Here is a 16,681-nt window from a genome sequence, read left to right as displayed (position 1 = left end):
AAGGTATACAAAAGTTGCTACCAGGACTGTGAGGAAAACACTCTGTAAATAGCTGAATGCATAAAAATATAGAACAATTCTGGCTAATTTTGTCCTCATCTGTAGATTGATACAATCACGATCTTCTGCAAATCGTGTTCTAGTTTAGCCTGTTGAATGAACCCTCTGTTTAACATTATAATGACATACTTACCAAGAGGTGAAGTACAAAGATAGCAGCCTTCACCTCTGAAGTGATAATGAACAGCAGATAACAACAGTTTGAACATTTGCTGCCCTTGGAAGCAGAAACTCCCACCTTCTTTCTCAAAACGCTGCCAGATCACGAGCAAAAGAAATCCAATCTCAATACACAACAGCAAAAATCAGCCACACGGTGTTATGTTCTATGTATTATACAACTATACGGATTTATTTATGTAAGTCTCTACTTTTAGCTGATCATTTGTGTGATTTATGTAGCTGCCTCACAATGGGTTACTGGGTCATCAGTTCCTGTAGGTATTTTTCTACATTGCTGTTCCAAGAACAATAATGAACGTTTTGAATAATAATGCAAAAGGAACACTTTTCATAGTGAATGTTGAAATAATCATGTTCCACTTTCTCTAAGCAAAGATTTATATATGAAATTTATATACATATAAATACATATATTCATATGTATTTAATCAAAAGCAACGAGTGGAACTCTGGAGATGATTATTAGTTATATATATTTAATGACTTGAATCCTTCAGTTAGCTCCTCTTTTCAGCCCTCTGTGCTGGAATACTGGCACAAAAGAACAAAGGAAAGAGAACCTAAAGACATTAAAAACAATACAGAGACTGTACTACTGAAATTCGATCTCACTCCCAATCTCTTTATGTAAATTCATCTAGAGCTGAAGAAGGAACAGTGTTAAAAGTACTAAAAACAGCCAAATGACACAGCTTTTAGACTCTGAAGTTGAGTTTATCAGTAATTGATGAGTTAAATTTTGCTTTATTTCCTCATAAGCCAGAAGGTTCTTTAGAAACCCAGACACAAAACAACCTAAGATAACAGTGTTTGTCATTTTGTTATTTATTTTTAAACTAAGCCACCGTATTTGCTTTCTTGCATTTCAGTTACTTTCTGTTTTCTGTGGTTTTCTGTTTTTCTAGTCACAGTATGTCTTGTGTTTGTAAGCTAAAGGAACAGTCAGTTTTATACTCAGAATTTTTTAAAAAGTTTTTATTTAGGGGAAAAGGTCAGTCAGTAAAATAATCAAAATTTAAAGGAAATCAGTGGAGTGAAGGATTCTTTTAGGTACAAGATAAACCACTGCAGATAATTGGAAAATCTTTGAAAAGTCTTTACGCATCTTTCTAATTTCAGTAGTGCTCTTATCTTTATGCAATACATCTATTTTTGGTAAAATATATAATTTTTCACGTGCATTAATCAGAAGGAAAAAACACCCTAAACACAATTATATTTATCATGCAAATTAGCTCCTTTACAATACCTGTTAAACTATCTGGAGGATTATCCTTGGAATGGTAAATTTAAACCCAAATATTTGTACTAAAACTTTCACTATATTCACCCAAGTAAGGGGCCGAAATACAGTGTGAATTATACAAATAATAGTTAGTGTTACAGATCATACTTTAACTTCATGAAAATCCTCTCATATAAATACATCTGAAGAAGTAATACAGAATTCAGCTTCTTTTATGTTTTTGCCCAGTATTTTGAATTTCATGAGATTTAAGCTGTCACATTTCTTTCCATTCTTTTTATTTGTTTGTAGCTATTTATACTGGAAAATTGACAAATATATATGCATAGAGTTGGAGAAAACCCAGCATTCCAGACCTGTTTAAAATTTGTTCAAGGGGTAGAAGGGGTGTTCAGAAGCTCCCTTTAAGCTTCTTTTATCAACAAAGTATTATTGTATCTTGCAAACTGAGATAATCATCCATAATGTCTGATATTCCTGTAGATGAAACGAGCAGTGCATCCAAAAAAACAAACAAGCTTGATTATTCTGCTTGAGGCTGAGGAGCAGTAACAACCAATCCCCCATTCTGTCAGCTCCCATTGTCACGACCTCCTTCCAGCTCTCGGTACTGGGAAGTCGGCGCTACAGATTGTGCTTCAATGATGCTCACGTACAACTGAAGTGTAGGGCTGGGCTAACAACTGCAAATGAAATCAAGGTGAGTGCATGTTCTACATGGTATTTTAAAAACTAAGATTTATGACTTCTACTTTCGGTAAGACTTCCTCTAATTGTTGTATTTTCCTCCTCCACCTACTCTCATTGTGAGTAGATGAATACACATATAATTAAAAATACCTTGCCATGCCTATTTAAAAGAACAATACCCTGATAATTAAATGTAAGGAACAAGCATATATGCTAAATAGGTGTAGGATATCTGGACAACATGCTTTATTCCAAAGATTTATTCCAATGCTTAGATTACTATGTGGAGTCCTTAAAGGCTTCATATTCACTACAGTTACAGAATTCACAGCCTCATACAGATCTTGTAAGTTGCATCACCCTCCAAAACTGTATCAATTACACCAAATTGCCTGCTACAGTGATCTGTGAGTAACTAAGTATACTTAAGTATATATACTTCAGTATAACTAAGTTACTTAATAAGTATATTGGCAAGTATATGCACATTTTTCCGCAATGCCAAGGTGTAGTCTTGCATGCAACACCTCACCAAGCCAAGCTCTTAATTTCTTGGTTTCTGTCCATAACCAAAGACTGAGATCACCCATGTAAGCAGGTAATCCCTAAATTTGCTGTAATGTTAGTGTCTCTGTATGGATATTTAGCAAAAGACATGTACAGTTCTGTAAGCACTGGTGAAGACAGAAGCTGAACAAGGTTTTTTAATTCCCTTTTATTTGGTAGTGTCTTTCTTATACTTATAAAGATGTAGCAGCTAACAGTTGTTTGCATTATGCTGGAGTAATAACATCATATTAATTTTATTCTAAACAGAATTCCTTAGTTGACAGTCAATGGCATCCATAAAGTCCAATTCTCTTTCCAGCAATCTTTAAAATTATGACTGTGCCAGAGAATGTTAAATGTGTTTGTTTTTCTGGGATGTTTTCCTAGCCTAAGAACATTACACAGTTTATTATGTTCTTCCCAAACCGGGATAATCATGCATAGAGTTCTCTGATTTGTTTGGGGTTTTTTTTGTTTGTTTTGTTTTTTTTCTTTTCCTGTTTTGGTTTGGTTTTGTCATTGGTGCTTTTTGTTAATTGATATGTGTATGTGATTTCCTCTGGGTGTTTGCAAGGAACATAGGTTGTAGACAGGCACTAGACTGTAGAAAGCAGTTTTAAAGTTTTTCAAGAGTATTAACTGCACTACCAATCACTCAGAGCTATAAAAATGCCATATATATCTAAGATAGTTTAAAACAAAAAGTAGCATTGTAATATTTGTAACATACTAAGTTATGTTATTTCGATTTCAAGAAGGAAAGTCTTATGTTTTTATAAGCTCTGTTGGAGGTTTGGGGGACAGGTTCTTCTCGCAGTAGTTGAAATACTGCACAGAGTGCTGTATTTTTGTATGCAGAGAAAGTGAGGTGAAGGATGGGTAGAATGTGTCTTACAGCCTTTCCACTGTCAAGGTTTCCAAGCAAAGCAGGATATTCCTAGGCTCAAAGTCAAAACAAAGTTTTGGTTACATGGTAGCAGCTGAAGCAGGACTTTCCTGGAGCAGCAGGTTCTGCTGCAATTCCGGACACTGGGCCAGGCAGAAGCGAATTATAGAACTTTCAGGGAAAAGCCCAGCCACATACACTCACCCAAACCCTTCCAGGACCCGTCCTGGAAACTTTCGTGCAATGCTAAGTTTGTAAAAGACTGGGATGGCCTGACAACTTCCCAGAATTGTTTTTATCTTCATTGAGTCTTTTCATAAGAAACTTGAGGAAGGCACAGATGCCTGCATTTTTAGCCCATAGGCGCACAACCATGAAGAAGGCATGTGAGCTACAAGGCACAGCTAGGTCCTGCAAAAGCCTCCTCTGACAAACAAGCAGCATCTGCCTGAAGAGCTGCCTGCCTTCAGTGGCCCCTGGGTTTGGATTGCTCAACAGCTGAGAAAAGGAAAGTGCTGAGATCTGAGCTGGACAACCTGCACATGGCAATGCCAAAATGTTGGGTTTTTTTGAGAGCTTACTCCTCTTCCAGAATATTGCCTTTTCTCATAGGGCTTGCTCCGAAGTGCCATTCAACATGAGGTTACCTATCCCCAGGCTCTCTCTTCCTGTATGCTTACTCTAGCTTGGCTTTCAGTATTACCTAATCAAGGTACAAACTGCACTACACCTTGAAAGGATTTCTGTCCCACTTAATCCTTTCCAATCCAATTCCCAACACTTTGTATGTGCCTGTTGGTAGAAAACTTTTCTTAATCTTCACAATACTAGGCTACTTTCCTGCCAGCTGATAAGAAACAACAGACAAAATAAAGAAACGAGAAGTGACTGATCATGTTTTTAACTGGTTGTAATGCAAAGAATATTTTGAAAAGAAATAATACTTGCAATTCAATCTCAGGTTTCATGTACAAAGCAGACAAAAAGATCGTATAATCAAAGGTTAGTCTACAGTTGCACATTGTCCCTCTGCAACTGCACAACCTCTAGGTGTCCAAGTGTCCCAACTATATGCATGCATATCCATTAATCCATATGTTTGAGTCTATGTATATAATCACCTGCAAAAGATCCAAAAAATAATTTGACAAATGCATGCATCCGTACTGAAATCACATGCACAAATCTGTAATACTTAAAATGCTTACTCTGCAGCTGTATGTGTAAGTTGGAAAAATTTCGTGTATGGATGCAAAGGTAAGACATCCATTCCATTTTTTCAGCAACCACAGCAATTGCAATGTATGAAAATTATTTTAGTATGCCTGTCGCACTCTTAGAAATTCCCACTTCCTACGTGTTTAGTGAAATTAGGGAATTCTGAAAAGGGATTGTATTTATGGTGTTTTACACATGATGAAGGCAGTGAGAGAAAAGATAGGTTGAACTGGAAGGGGGAAAATACCTGTCGATTATTCTGCTCTACCTGCAAGCAGAAAAAGTCAAATTTTTCTCTTTTTTATAGTTTTCCTATGTGCAAATGCTATTTTCATAGTTTTTCACAAGCTATGTCACTTCAATTTACTGAACCATTTTTCTTGTGAAGGCCTAATTTTATAAAGGCTGACCCATCCTGACAGGATAAATACAATTTGTTAGTCAGAATACTTGTTTTTACTAACATTCCTTTGAGAGAGACAAAGGGGGAATAGAACTTGAGAACAGACTGGAAGACATCCAGCAACCTTCAGATTATATCTGTCTGATGATTTTACTTAAATCTGATGGCGCTTCTTACCATCAACAAAGCTAACAGTTCTTGCCAGTACCTAAAGAATTACCTGGATGGTCAAGATGAGACATGACAGAGGCTCAAGATTGAGACTGTGTCTTTACTCCCCTCTTCAATTTTCACACCAAGTAAAAACAGTGTATGTGGCAATGGCAATAACAGGAGCTCTTCATATAGAAAAGAGGAGAATCCTGACCTTCTCTATCAGAATACCTTTCCATACTACTTAGCTCCTGCCATTTTCAAATGAATATCCCTTCATCTTGCCCAAAACAATGGCTAATCCTTTTGTAAAACAAAGATTTGGAGGAAGACTTAATATGGAAGTTCAAGTTTCTATAAAAGTCAACATACTTGCTATTTTAGCTGCAAGTATCTGAATTATTCACAGAGAAGTGATTTTCAAGGTGTGGTCAACAGATTCCTGTGAGCACTTCTTTACAAGTAGCACTTAAATATTCTTCTGTATGAGGAATAGCTGCACACCATACACTTGTTCCTGTCAGCTGCTTGTAAAGCATGTTTTTTTAAGCACACTTTACCCCCCCTCCAGTTATTACCATGCAAGCAACTGTTGTGCTAACATTAAGAAAGACACATAATAAAAGAAAGGTCTTTTCAAGGAAGCCCTTCACCCATTTAAGATCTCTCCCACAGAGATAATTATTACATCTTACAGCTGGATTACTGCCTGAGGCAGAAAGCTGAGCAGGTAGGGAAAGGATTAAGTTTCAACAGTAAAATTGTTAAGGAATACTTCCACATCATGAAATAAGACAAAACATGAAGAGTAAGAGTTAGATTTAATGATCAATGAAAATTATGAGTGAACTCAGCTCTTACACTTCTTTCTGAGATTTAAGGAAAACATTAGGTTTAGGTAATCAGTAGCATATTTAAACAAAAATATATGCATTGCACAAGGATAAAAACAATACTGAAATTGCAAAGATTTTTGTTTCCTGTAAGAAATTTAAATGATGCTCTAGTGAAAAAGTGTAAATGGGAATATTTTAGTAGTCAAAATAAATATTTAATAAAAACCACATACCCAAGACGAAGCATCAAAACAAAAGAACTTAGTATTTGAAAGGATACTACCTACACTGCCTCATGTCAAGCATGACTAAATTCAGTGGTTTAATTATTATCGCACCGCCTTGAGCAAACATTGCTTATATTAGTGTTGCAAAAAATCATGAGAATAGAAACACTGTTGCAATGACAGAAATAGTAAAACCAGATTGCTATAAACAAGAAAGAATTTACTACACCAAGGAGTCAATCCACAGGCATTGATACGAAGTCAACAAAATGGACTACTGCATAGCATACTGGTTACTGTACCAAAGTGCATTTATCAGCATTCAATGAACTGGGGAAGAAACCACCCTTTTTAATATAATTTTTGAAAACAATCAGATGATTGACAGTTGAAGAAGCCCCATACATTTCCTTTAAAATAAAAAAGCAGTCTAAAGGTCTTAAGAGCACCGTAAGATTTCTTACCAGATAAAAGAGTACAAACCATTAGCATTGTAAATAAAGAACACCTAAAAGTTAATATATCATTCCATAATTAAAATGCAACTGAAAATTTTAGTGTGTTGTTGCATCCTCCTATATGACATCCAGTGGCATTCTGATGACTCTCTTAAGTTCTGGAAAGAAATAATGCAAAGAAAAACTGTTTTTCTTGTACAGTAGTGGTCTAGAAAAATGTCAGTTCTTCCACTGAGTCTTTGAAAGTAGCATTACTTAATATCCCTGACTACCAACGACTTTCATGAGTGCTATTTTCTCACTATTAAGGATTCTGCATTGAAGATTTTTCTCAACCCTTTATCCTTCAATTCCCACCCATCCCTCCATCATATTTAAATGTTGTGGTTTTCTCACGAAGAGCATTGTAATGCCTTTTGCTGCCTGGTAAGTGATATGCAGTCAACATTATTTCTATTTTCAAAGCACTGAGAACACTTTCCAGTTGGCTTACAAATTAGACAATAATTAAAATAGCATTTTCCCCTTATTCTTTCGTGACATGGTAAAGACTATTCACCATTTAATATACGTTCAATTTCTTCTAGTCTTTTCAATGCAGCAACTCTCTTTTTCTCAATGTCTTTGATTTCTTTTGCAGATTTTTTTGGAGTCTCTTTGTCCACATTGCTTTTCTCTGTTGGTTTCTTATTTTTTGAGTAGTCTTTATTATCAGCTGTTGATTGGGTGGTTTTCTTCTCATTTTTTGCTTCTTTCAAATTCTGAAATGACTTTTTTTTCACTTCTGTAGCTGCAGTCCCATCTGATGGGAGTGATGACTGTTCCATAGAACCAAGTGATGCAATTTTACTTCTAACTATGTTTAGATGACGCTGAATATACTCTTCATGAGGTGCCAGTGCTAGTGTTTCAACCAGACATTTTTCTGCCTTTATTAAATCTTTTTCTTCAAAATAAACCACACAAAGATTGTGTTTTCCTTGTACATTGCTGGGATCCAGTTCCAAAATTTTTTCAAAACACATTTTTGCTCCAGCAATATCCTTCTTTTGGTTCATAAGGATATCTCCTTTCAAAATCAGACCTTTGGTATGATCAGGGTAGTATCTCAGTAGGTCTTCCAAGACAGGCAAAGCCATCAATTCCTTTCCTGTCTGAGAATAAAGCAGGGCCAAATTGAACAAAGCACTTCGGAAGTTTGGCTGTAATCTTATAGCTTTCTTCATCCATGCCTCTGCTTCCGTGTCTTTTTTGTCATCCATTGCTAGCATACCCAAATTGAAGTATCCATTTGAATCTTGAGGTTCTTCTTTCACATAATGCAGCAGTCTTTGTTTAGCTTCAGGTCTAAGTCGTGCATCACCTAAGTGACAGAAAATGCATTTAATTCTCAAGGTATTTCCTGAAACATTTCTTCTGAGGATTTTTAGACTGTAAAATGCTGATCTTTATACACATTTGAATGCAACTGTAAAAGGGAAAGGGTTTAAAATGCTGCTTTTAATCATAGCTGTGTAACAGCAAAAACAAATGTTATCTACCTTCTTTACTGATGAAACTACATACAGTTGACTTCTAGCCAAAGTCAGCATTGTTAGCAGCTGATGATGTTTAGGTTTGGTATAACAGATACAACAAGTGTCTCTACAAGCTTAAGATTAATTATTTTCATGCACAGTTGAGCAAATGGAATGCAGAGCAGACATCAGTTCTGACAAACCAGCTCTTACAGAGGCAAACTGTGAGTGGAACATCTCATTATATTGAAGATAGATTGAAAGAATTTAGACAGAGAGCACATAGGGTGACTTCTAATGTAGCCAGGCTAAGGTATCTTCTAACACCAAAGCAATAAAACCTGTAACCCCTATATTTGAATTTGCATCAAAGTCTAAAAAAGACTTAGCAAAACAATTTTATCTGACAATACTAGGATTAGCTAAACATGCTTGTGGTCTGTGCTATTTTACTGAATAATACAGTGAACATATTTTAGTAATGAACCCCCTGAAACAATGTTGCACCTTCTAATACGAGTAAGTGAGTACTAAATAGTTAATACTTCAGCTTGTTTGAAGCAGATTGGAATTCTACAGATAAGGAACACAGCATGTCTTGAACTACCTAACTTACAATGTGAGAAGAGACAGAAAATTATCAAGTGTCCTCAGCTTCAATCAACTCTGTTTTATCTTCCTTAGGTGTGAGAAATGGGATTTGTAAAGGATTCTCAAAGCCTGACTGAAAGCTCACATAGCCTTGTACCTCTGTATGCAAACTCTGAGATACGGTGTGTTGACTTAGAAAGACCATGCAATAGAGAAGACATTGTTGAGAGAGAGATTGAACTAGAAATAAGTTTCAAAGATGGCCTTGCAAAAAGACCAGATGTTATGGAGAACTAGACCTGTGAAAGATGCACTGTGGCAAGACAATCCGCTTTCCAACACTTATGGGCAGTTTATCATCCCAACAAAAGGGAAACAAATCTTAGCAGTTCACTTGCCAAATACTCTTTGCAACAGCCTTAATTCATTAAAGGCTCACCCTTACCCACGGAACTACGCATATGAAAAACAACCCATAAAAAACCAACTGAATTCATCCCAATTAGAAGTATCACAGAAAAACCTATGAAAACATTCATATTTCTACAGCTGGATTTAAGCCCAGACACATAAGCTAGATTTTTGAGTCAATAATTAAATCAGTCACTATAAATGCAAGCCAGGTATTTAACATATTTTACTAAATATTATCTTTAAAGATTATATAAGGCATTATTTTGAAGATGTTTGAGTAACACTGTTCTTTATACGTGTAAGATATTATATTGTAAAACAGCACATGTATTAGAGATTCTGATCAGCCAAGGTATATGTACACTGCACAAATTCCATACAGTATGAATTCAAAAGCTGTAATAAACAGTTTCTTTTTTGATGATGCTATGTACTTCTCCTTTCTAAAAACAGAAGAGTTAATAAAAGGAATTAATTAGTATGGATCCCATAAATGCAAATAGGAAATATGCATAAAAGGGACAATTAACATACCAGATTCCTGCATTAGCAGCGCTGAGTTGAATAATGCCAGTTTATGCGTTGGGTTGAGTTCTAGTGCTTGGTTGAAATTCTTCAGAGCTTCTGTTGGATCTTTCAGTTCAATGTAAACGATTGCCAAGTTGTACCACAGGTCTGCATTGGTTCTGTCTAGTTCTAGAGCTCTGAGGTAAGCTTCCTTGGCTTTCAGAGGTTTGTTCATTTTTAAAAGTAATTCTCCCCTGTTTAAGAACCACACTTTTATTGTTACCCCTATGAAAATTGACAGGCTTTTTTAAAGTTTGCCTTCCTACAGACAGTAGATGTCAGATAACAGAGTTTTTTTAATTTTATTAGTTTTAAGCACAAAGCAATACAAGACCCTCTTTTACATTCTATTCCTAGAGCTTTCAGCTGTTCAGTTCAAAAACTTGTATACAGCAAATGCATAAACAGGACAAGAAAGTGATCAAAGGTGCCTGATTTGGCTCTGTAATTACACTGCAAAGCTATAGTTCAGGCATCTTTGAACCTCCCTAAGTCCCAGTGGGAATCACAACAAACAAAGCAGTGGACAGAAGCCTCAACACTCACATCCACATCACTCTTAACTAAAATGCAGTTAATGTCAACTAAATAGTTAGGACTTGCATTTTCTGGACCATCTTTAACAAAAGGTATAAAGAAAGCTCCATGATTCACACTAACCAAAAGCTCTTTAGTTCAAAACTAAACTATGAGGTGAGAAATTTGAGTTAGAGATTCATAAAGAAATCTAACAGAAGTGTCTTTCTACACAATGTTTGAATACAGAACCTACATGGAAATATGCCATTTGAAGCAGGAATTTAAAAGAAGAGGACTTGTAATGAATACTTGATTATTGTCCCAAATCTTCAGCTTCTCACTTGGAAACGAAACAATTTCAACAGCTAATTGAGCTGTACAAACTAATACTGTTCATACTACTGCAAATACAAACTACTAAGTTTATCCAAGAATATGGATCTCTAAAACTAGAAAATATACCTGCTGATGTAAGCCTGCTTGAAATCCGGCCTCATACTAATTGCCTGGCGATATAACTGATCCGCTTCTTCAAGGCGAGATTCGTTGGCTCGAATTAAGTTTGCAAGATTGATATAAACATTTAGATGGTTGGGAGCAACTCTTGCTGCATACTTCTTCCCTGGAATAATCTGTCAAAGAGAATATATGTACCAAACACAGATGAGCAAAAATATGAAAGATGATCAGTACAGAACTCCTTTTCACTCTGCCACATTTGTTTTAGGGTACTACTGGACATTAGTGTGTAGGCTCCTGAAAATGACAAAGAGCTGTAATTCTTCTCCAGAAAAATCACATCAAAAAATAAACAGCATATTTTTTATTCTTTATGCCTATGAAAACATAGATAACTTGTACAATATTTAAGATACCAGTTAATTAAGCTCTGCTACTACTTAATTTAGCTCATGTAGATAGTCATTGGAAATGAAACAGACCTTGGAACTTTCCCCAGTCAGACAAAAATATTTCCTAAACTCTAAACTGACGTTCTGTCAGACATTTTCATTCCTTTTTATAACCCTTCAGCCTAAGAAAAGTGTAAATAAGATTTTACAGCCAATGATTTGCCAACTGATATAGAAAATGAAAGGTAATGAGGAAAGATGAAAATGCTGTAACATTGCAACTGCCATACTGTTTATACTTTATCTATTTAGAATCTTCATACTGTTTCACAGCACAAGCTTTTAAATGTCATGCTTCAACTCAAAGGGCTGCTCATTTTTGTTGCCAGTCTCATTTTCACCACAGCTTTTATTACTTTCACATATTCTCCAAAATACTCTCTTTTTCTCTAAAGAGCTTGAACAAGTAAAATTTCCTAGGTATAACTTAACAAATAGGAAAGGTAACAAAACACATGTTTATAAAAGTATGTTCAGGCAAATTTTTTGTTGTTGCTCCGGCTACTTTCTCCAACCTCCAATAAGGCGGTATTTAAGCCTTCTCTGAAGGGCTCAGAAGCTCAGTCACCATCACTTTATTAGCTGTAAGTGAAAATAAACTAATTGTGACTAGAAATGGTAGTTTTTGGCTGCTGCTTTCTTTTATAACCTCAATTTCAGGGAAAACGAAAAATCAAATCACAACACAGCAGTATAAAAAGTAAATTAAAACAGTTGTAGGGGACTTCCAAGTGAGCATTTTTTTAACAGTCATTAGCTTTTAAGAGAACACTGATAAACTTTAAAGTATACAGCCACACAGAGCCACAGGAAAAATACAAAAAATATCACAAATAAAGGTTCTGTCCTACAGCAGTAGGTAAAATAAAGTTACCAATTACCTGTGGCATCAATGATTTAGCAATCATATATGATTCTTCAGCTTCTTTTGTTTTGTTTAGGTTCTTGTAAGTTCTTCCTACATTCATGTGGGCACCAATATCATCTAAATAAAGAAAAGAATGAAATTTAAAATATTTCTATGCACTGAGTATCATGACATTAAACACCTCTGCATTCAAAGTAGCATAAAGTACAGGTATTCTGATAGAAATCCCCATCTCCAAAAGAAGAAAGCAATTCTATCATTTTTCATCTTAATTATGAAGCTAACAATTTAACCATGACCTAAAGAGGGATTATGAAATTACTTGGGAAACCTGAAGTTTGAGGTCCTACCATACTTCCCTATATCTAATTTCTTGTTACAATAGAGGCATATAGATTGAAGCTTATTTATTAATCTTCTAAAAGGTAAGATTATCCAGTACTACTCCAGAACTTCTTTCACAACAATACGTAAAATGGATTAAATGTGCATTTTGATATTACCTAGATTTTTTTATTTTCTTACACACTTCCTTGGTTTTGAATAAAAAAATAAAGCAATATTTTTACTCCATATGAAATCACAGTTTAAATTAATTCATAAAGAATGTCATACGTGGAATAGTTTTGAAAGTATTTGCAGCTTTTTATAGATAGAAATCTTTCACAGAGGACATTTTTAATTTATCTCCAAAAACCCCAGATCAATTAACTTACTATATGACATTATTTGATGTTCAGTTGAAGCAAAACAGCCCATTGAGAAGCTGTTAAGTAAGCTAAGTATACTGAAATACCGGGTGTACAGAGATGGCAACTAGTCAAAGCTTTACCTGGTTGCACTTGTGTGGCCTGTATGAAAAACTGCAGAGCTCTTTCAAAATTTTTTTCATTTTCCAATGCATGCCCCACATTGTTCCATAGTTTTGCATTGTTCTTATTTACCTAAAACCAGAAAAAGATACCAAAGCATAAGGTATTAAGTTGAAATTACTTAACAATTGAGTTTCTCTTAACAATATCTTAAGACAAAAATGTACTGGAAATGACAGATTTCATCAAGTTTCTATATGCAAAGAATAACAAAACACTACATACAGAATGATTACATTGATCCTGTTGTGCAACATCAATTTGTTTTAGTTATTTGCCCCTAGAAATACCAAGCATCTTAAAGTTCATTGTAATGATTATGGGATGTTTTGCAAACTGCCTTATCATGCCATATGAACTTAGAAGTAATTCTATGCATCAAACTTTTTGTAGATTTTCGTACTGAAATGTATTCTGCTTTCATCCAGACAAGAGAAATTCAACTGCTTTGACACAACAAAAATTATCATTTATTTTCTACATATGAATTGCTATGTGTGCATCACACTGCTTTTAAAGCATTCCCAAAAGCAACTAATTAAAATGCCAATACGCTCAATATGAAAATTAATGTGCCAAAACACACATAATTTTTGTCCATTTTTTTCATGTTCCACTGCAGCTTCTTAAGAATAGCAACAAGAACTTCCCATTACCCTTTCCAAACAGAATACAGTACCTTTAAAGCAGACATAAACAAAGTGTACTCCGACTCCCAATCCCAGTTTCTGTGCAGTGTTTTTAAGGCATGAGTGAATAGCACCGCAGCCAAACAAACCCAAGAAATTTTTCTTAGCACACTATTAAATAAAACAAACAAAGACTTATTGTAAGCATACGAACAATTCTAATTATTAGAATAAGTATCTCATATGCTAAAAGGCAAACAAAGGACCACATTTGTGATTAGCACACTCCAGAGTTTGAAAGGAAACTATGTTTAATTTCAAATTAATTTTACCTGCTTTTGTTGTCATGCCCATGCAACTCCCTTAATAAGAACAAGCCCAATTCACATAACACAATAGAATTTGTATAGAATATTTACAGAAATTATACTTCTCTTAAAACTTATCTGTAATTTAGGACAATAAATATGATGCCAAAAAAGTGAGGTTCTCCAAAACACTATTCAAAATGCTAGAAAATGAAAAAGGCAACTAAAAAATATCAGCCCATACTTTGTTTCACATCAGACAATTCCACACATATTCTTTACTGCACACATGGCCAATCTTTCCCACAGTGTAGAACACACCTTAATGGACAGGTCTGTGGAGACTACCCAATCTTCCATAAGCAAATGTAATTCTAGTGCTACTGTAATATCTAAGTAGGAGAAAGGTTTAGTGTCTTTCTAGCAATTTTATTTTTAAAGCTGCAAACTGTGGCAAATACCACTCTCTGTGACAAGTTTGTCAGGAATAATCTTCATTTTGTGTCGTTTTTATTATTATGGAATTTAAATATGACAGATATAAACCATATACTTTAACATGCTGATCATTTGGTTTCTGGATTCTAATTCAATTATGAAAAAGATGTCAAACTTTCAATAGACTTTTCACAATTTTGAATATCATTTGTTTACAAAAAAAAAATCTCATTCTTGAGTGGACATAGAGGGATTCATCCTCAACAGCTATTTCTTAGATTTGACTTATGGAATAGTTGTTCGTTCTGCTACCAACTTCACAGGTTTTAACTAAAAACTACAAGGTTCCCCCCTGCTGCTTCTAAGAGAAAGAAAATGCATGTTTTGTCTACCATGTTTGGTTTTAAAAACACTAAAAAATGAAACTGTAAAATTAAGAGAGCAATTCTAAAACACTACCGAAGTGATCAATGAGAACTGGCATATACAGTAATCTGTGCGCCCATAAGGCTTTTTTTCTCTCCACATATTTCTAAAGCAAGAAACCTTTTCTTTCTCATTTTAGAGAACTGATTTCCAATATTTTGTAGTAAATGACACTAGCTGCCTAATTTTTCTCTCTAGCCATCCTCTCCTGGTTCCTTGTTTTCTTTAATATCACTTCTATTTTTACTGCCTCAAAGTGGCATTTGTGAAAAATCCACACTCCCAAAATATATCACTAATTTCCCATTATCCAGATGATGTCAGTTTCAGCAGCACCAGGTTAGTGTAAATTTTACTGCAAGGCCTCATCTCTAACAAGAGCAGACAACAGACTGCAAATTGCTGCCTTTCCATTTATCTAATTGGCATTAGGATGCCACTGGGCTAAGAAGGGTAAAGCATCCACGTCAGTGGGAGGTATGTCCAGAGCAATGCAGAAGATATCAGAAAAACACACAAAACACACAAAAGCGTGTGCAAAACGTGCTTTTAGAGCACAATTTTTAAAGGAGAAATTGTTAACCAAAGAAATCTTTTGTTTGACAAATACTGAATGGCTCTGATATGCATTCCTATCATGGAACTTCTGAAAATTTAGTCTTTTACTGATTAAATTTTCAGAAACTTTAATTTTCTGACACATATGCACTGTATAAACTTCAGTCAATAATCAACTTTATTCAAAGTTAAACCAGTTTTAATTTATACTCATCAGTTATTTTCATAGAAGATAACCATATTTACGGCTATGCAAGCTTTCCCATTAGGACTTTTATCAGTATGAATTTATTTACCTTTTATTTGATAATTTCTTCCATCCATGTGCTACCAAAATGCAGAATCCCATGCTAGGAACATATAACACCCGTTCTGCTACTACGAACCCAACAGGAAAAAACAGGTTTGATGCAGGAATGAATGGCAGCACTATTAAGCAGAGTGCCTAGAAAGGAAATACAAAATACATTAGTAATCGATATATTGGCAGTGACCAACTGTGCCCAAGAAAAAAGTTACAAATGACAAATGTAATCTCATAAGCCGAGACATACATAGTAGATATTTGGTCTTTTTTTTTTTTTTTTTAACATTCAGATCTGTTTTACATTGAGATCACTCTGAATACGGCAAGTAGTAACCTGCAAATTATTCTATTCCTTAAGGGCTTGAAAGTCTATTTGCTTTTCTATACTACAAAAAGTGGATAAAGCAATAGGATCAAAGGATTAACTAAATTCAAAACACTGTTTTAATAAGATACAGAAACAAGACAGCATAAGAACCTTGGAAATTATCTAACAATTAAAAATTTGTATCAGCTTATTTGAGGTATAAAGGAGCTATTTTTACGGTGCAATAGAATCTGGTTTGTGTTTCTGTAAGAAATGTGACTAACAGAACCAGTCACTGAATAAATATCTGTTTTTGGACAGAGCACTGACAGCATCCCAAAGTATATGAAACTACAACTTAAGAACTGCACGAGTTCTTAGGCTAGGGACTGACTGCTCATCAAAAATTGTGCTTATTACGAGACAAAGAAATCCATCTGCTGCAAAGAAAGTGGACATGACCAGTTGCTTTAAGTCCTGGGTGACTGTTAAGTAGTGGCTTCTCAATTTCTGGTTTCAGAAAAGACATGAATAATTATT

General features: G+C 34.9%; 1 protein-coding gene across 3 annotated transcripts in view; it reads right to left on the bottom strand.

Moving 5' to 3' along the window:
- Positions 1 to 6,192: 6,192 nt before the first annotated feature.
- TMTC3 (transmembrane O-mannosyltransferase targeting cadherins 3) overlaps positions 6,193 to 16,681 on the bottom strand; it is a 30,653-nt gene continuing 20,164 nt past the window's right edge. For all 3 annotated transcript variants that reach the window (XM_088165039.1, XM_014888848.2, XM_088165038.1), the window contains exons 9-15: positions 15,824 to 15,972; positions 13,848 to 13,968; positions 13,129 to 13,240; positions 12,310 to 12,413; positions 10,980 to 11,149; positions 9,966 to 10,192; positions 6,193 to 8,272 (exon numbers count right to left, since the gene is read on the bottom strand). In XM_088165039.1, coding sequence (XP_088021165.1) covers positions 7,461 to 8,272; positions 9,966 to 10,192; positions 10,980 to 11,149; positions 12,310 to 12,413; positions 13,129 to 13,240; positions 13,848 to 13,968; positions 15,824 to 15,972 — 1,695 coding nt within the window. In that variant the 3' untranslated portion in view covers positions 6,193 to 7,460. The remainder of the gene's footprint in view (positions 8,273 to 9,965; positions 10,193 to 10,979; positions 11,150 to 12,309; positions 12,414 to 13,128; positions 13,241 to 13,847; positions 13,969 to 15,823; positions 15,973 to 16,681) is intronic.

This window comes from Sturnus vulgaris, chromosome 5 (genome assembly GCF_052056855.1).
Source record: "Sturnus vulgaris isolate bStuVul1 chromosome 5, bStuVul1.hap1, whole genome shotgun sequence".
Classification (NCBI taxonomy): Eukaryota; Metazoa; Chordata; class Aves; order Passeriformes; family Sturnidae; genus Sturnus; species Sturnus vulgaris.
Note: the sequence above shows the minus strand (reverse complement) of the source record. Positions and strands in the feature narration are given on the sequence as shown.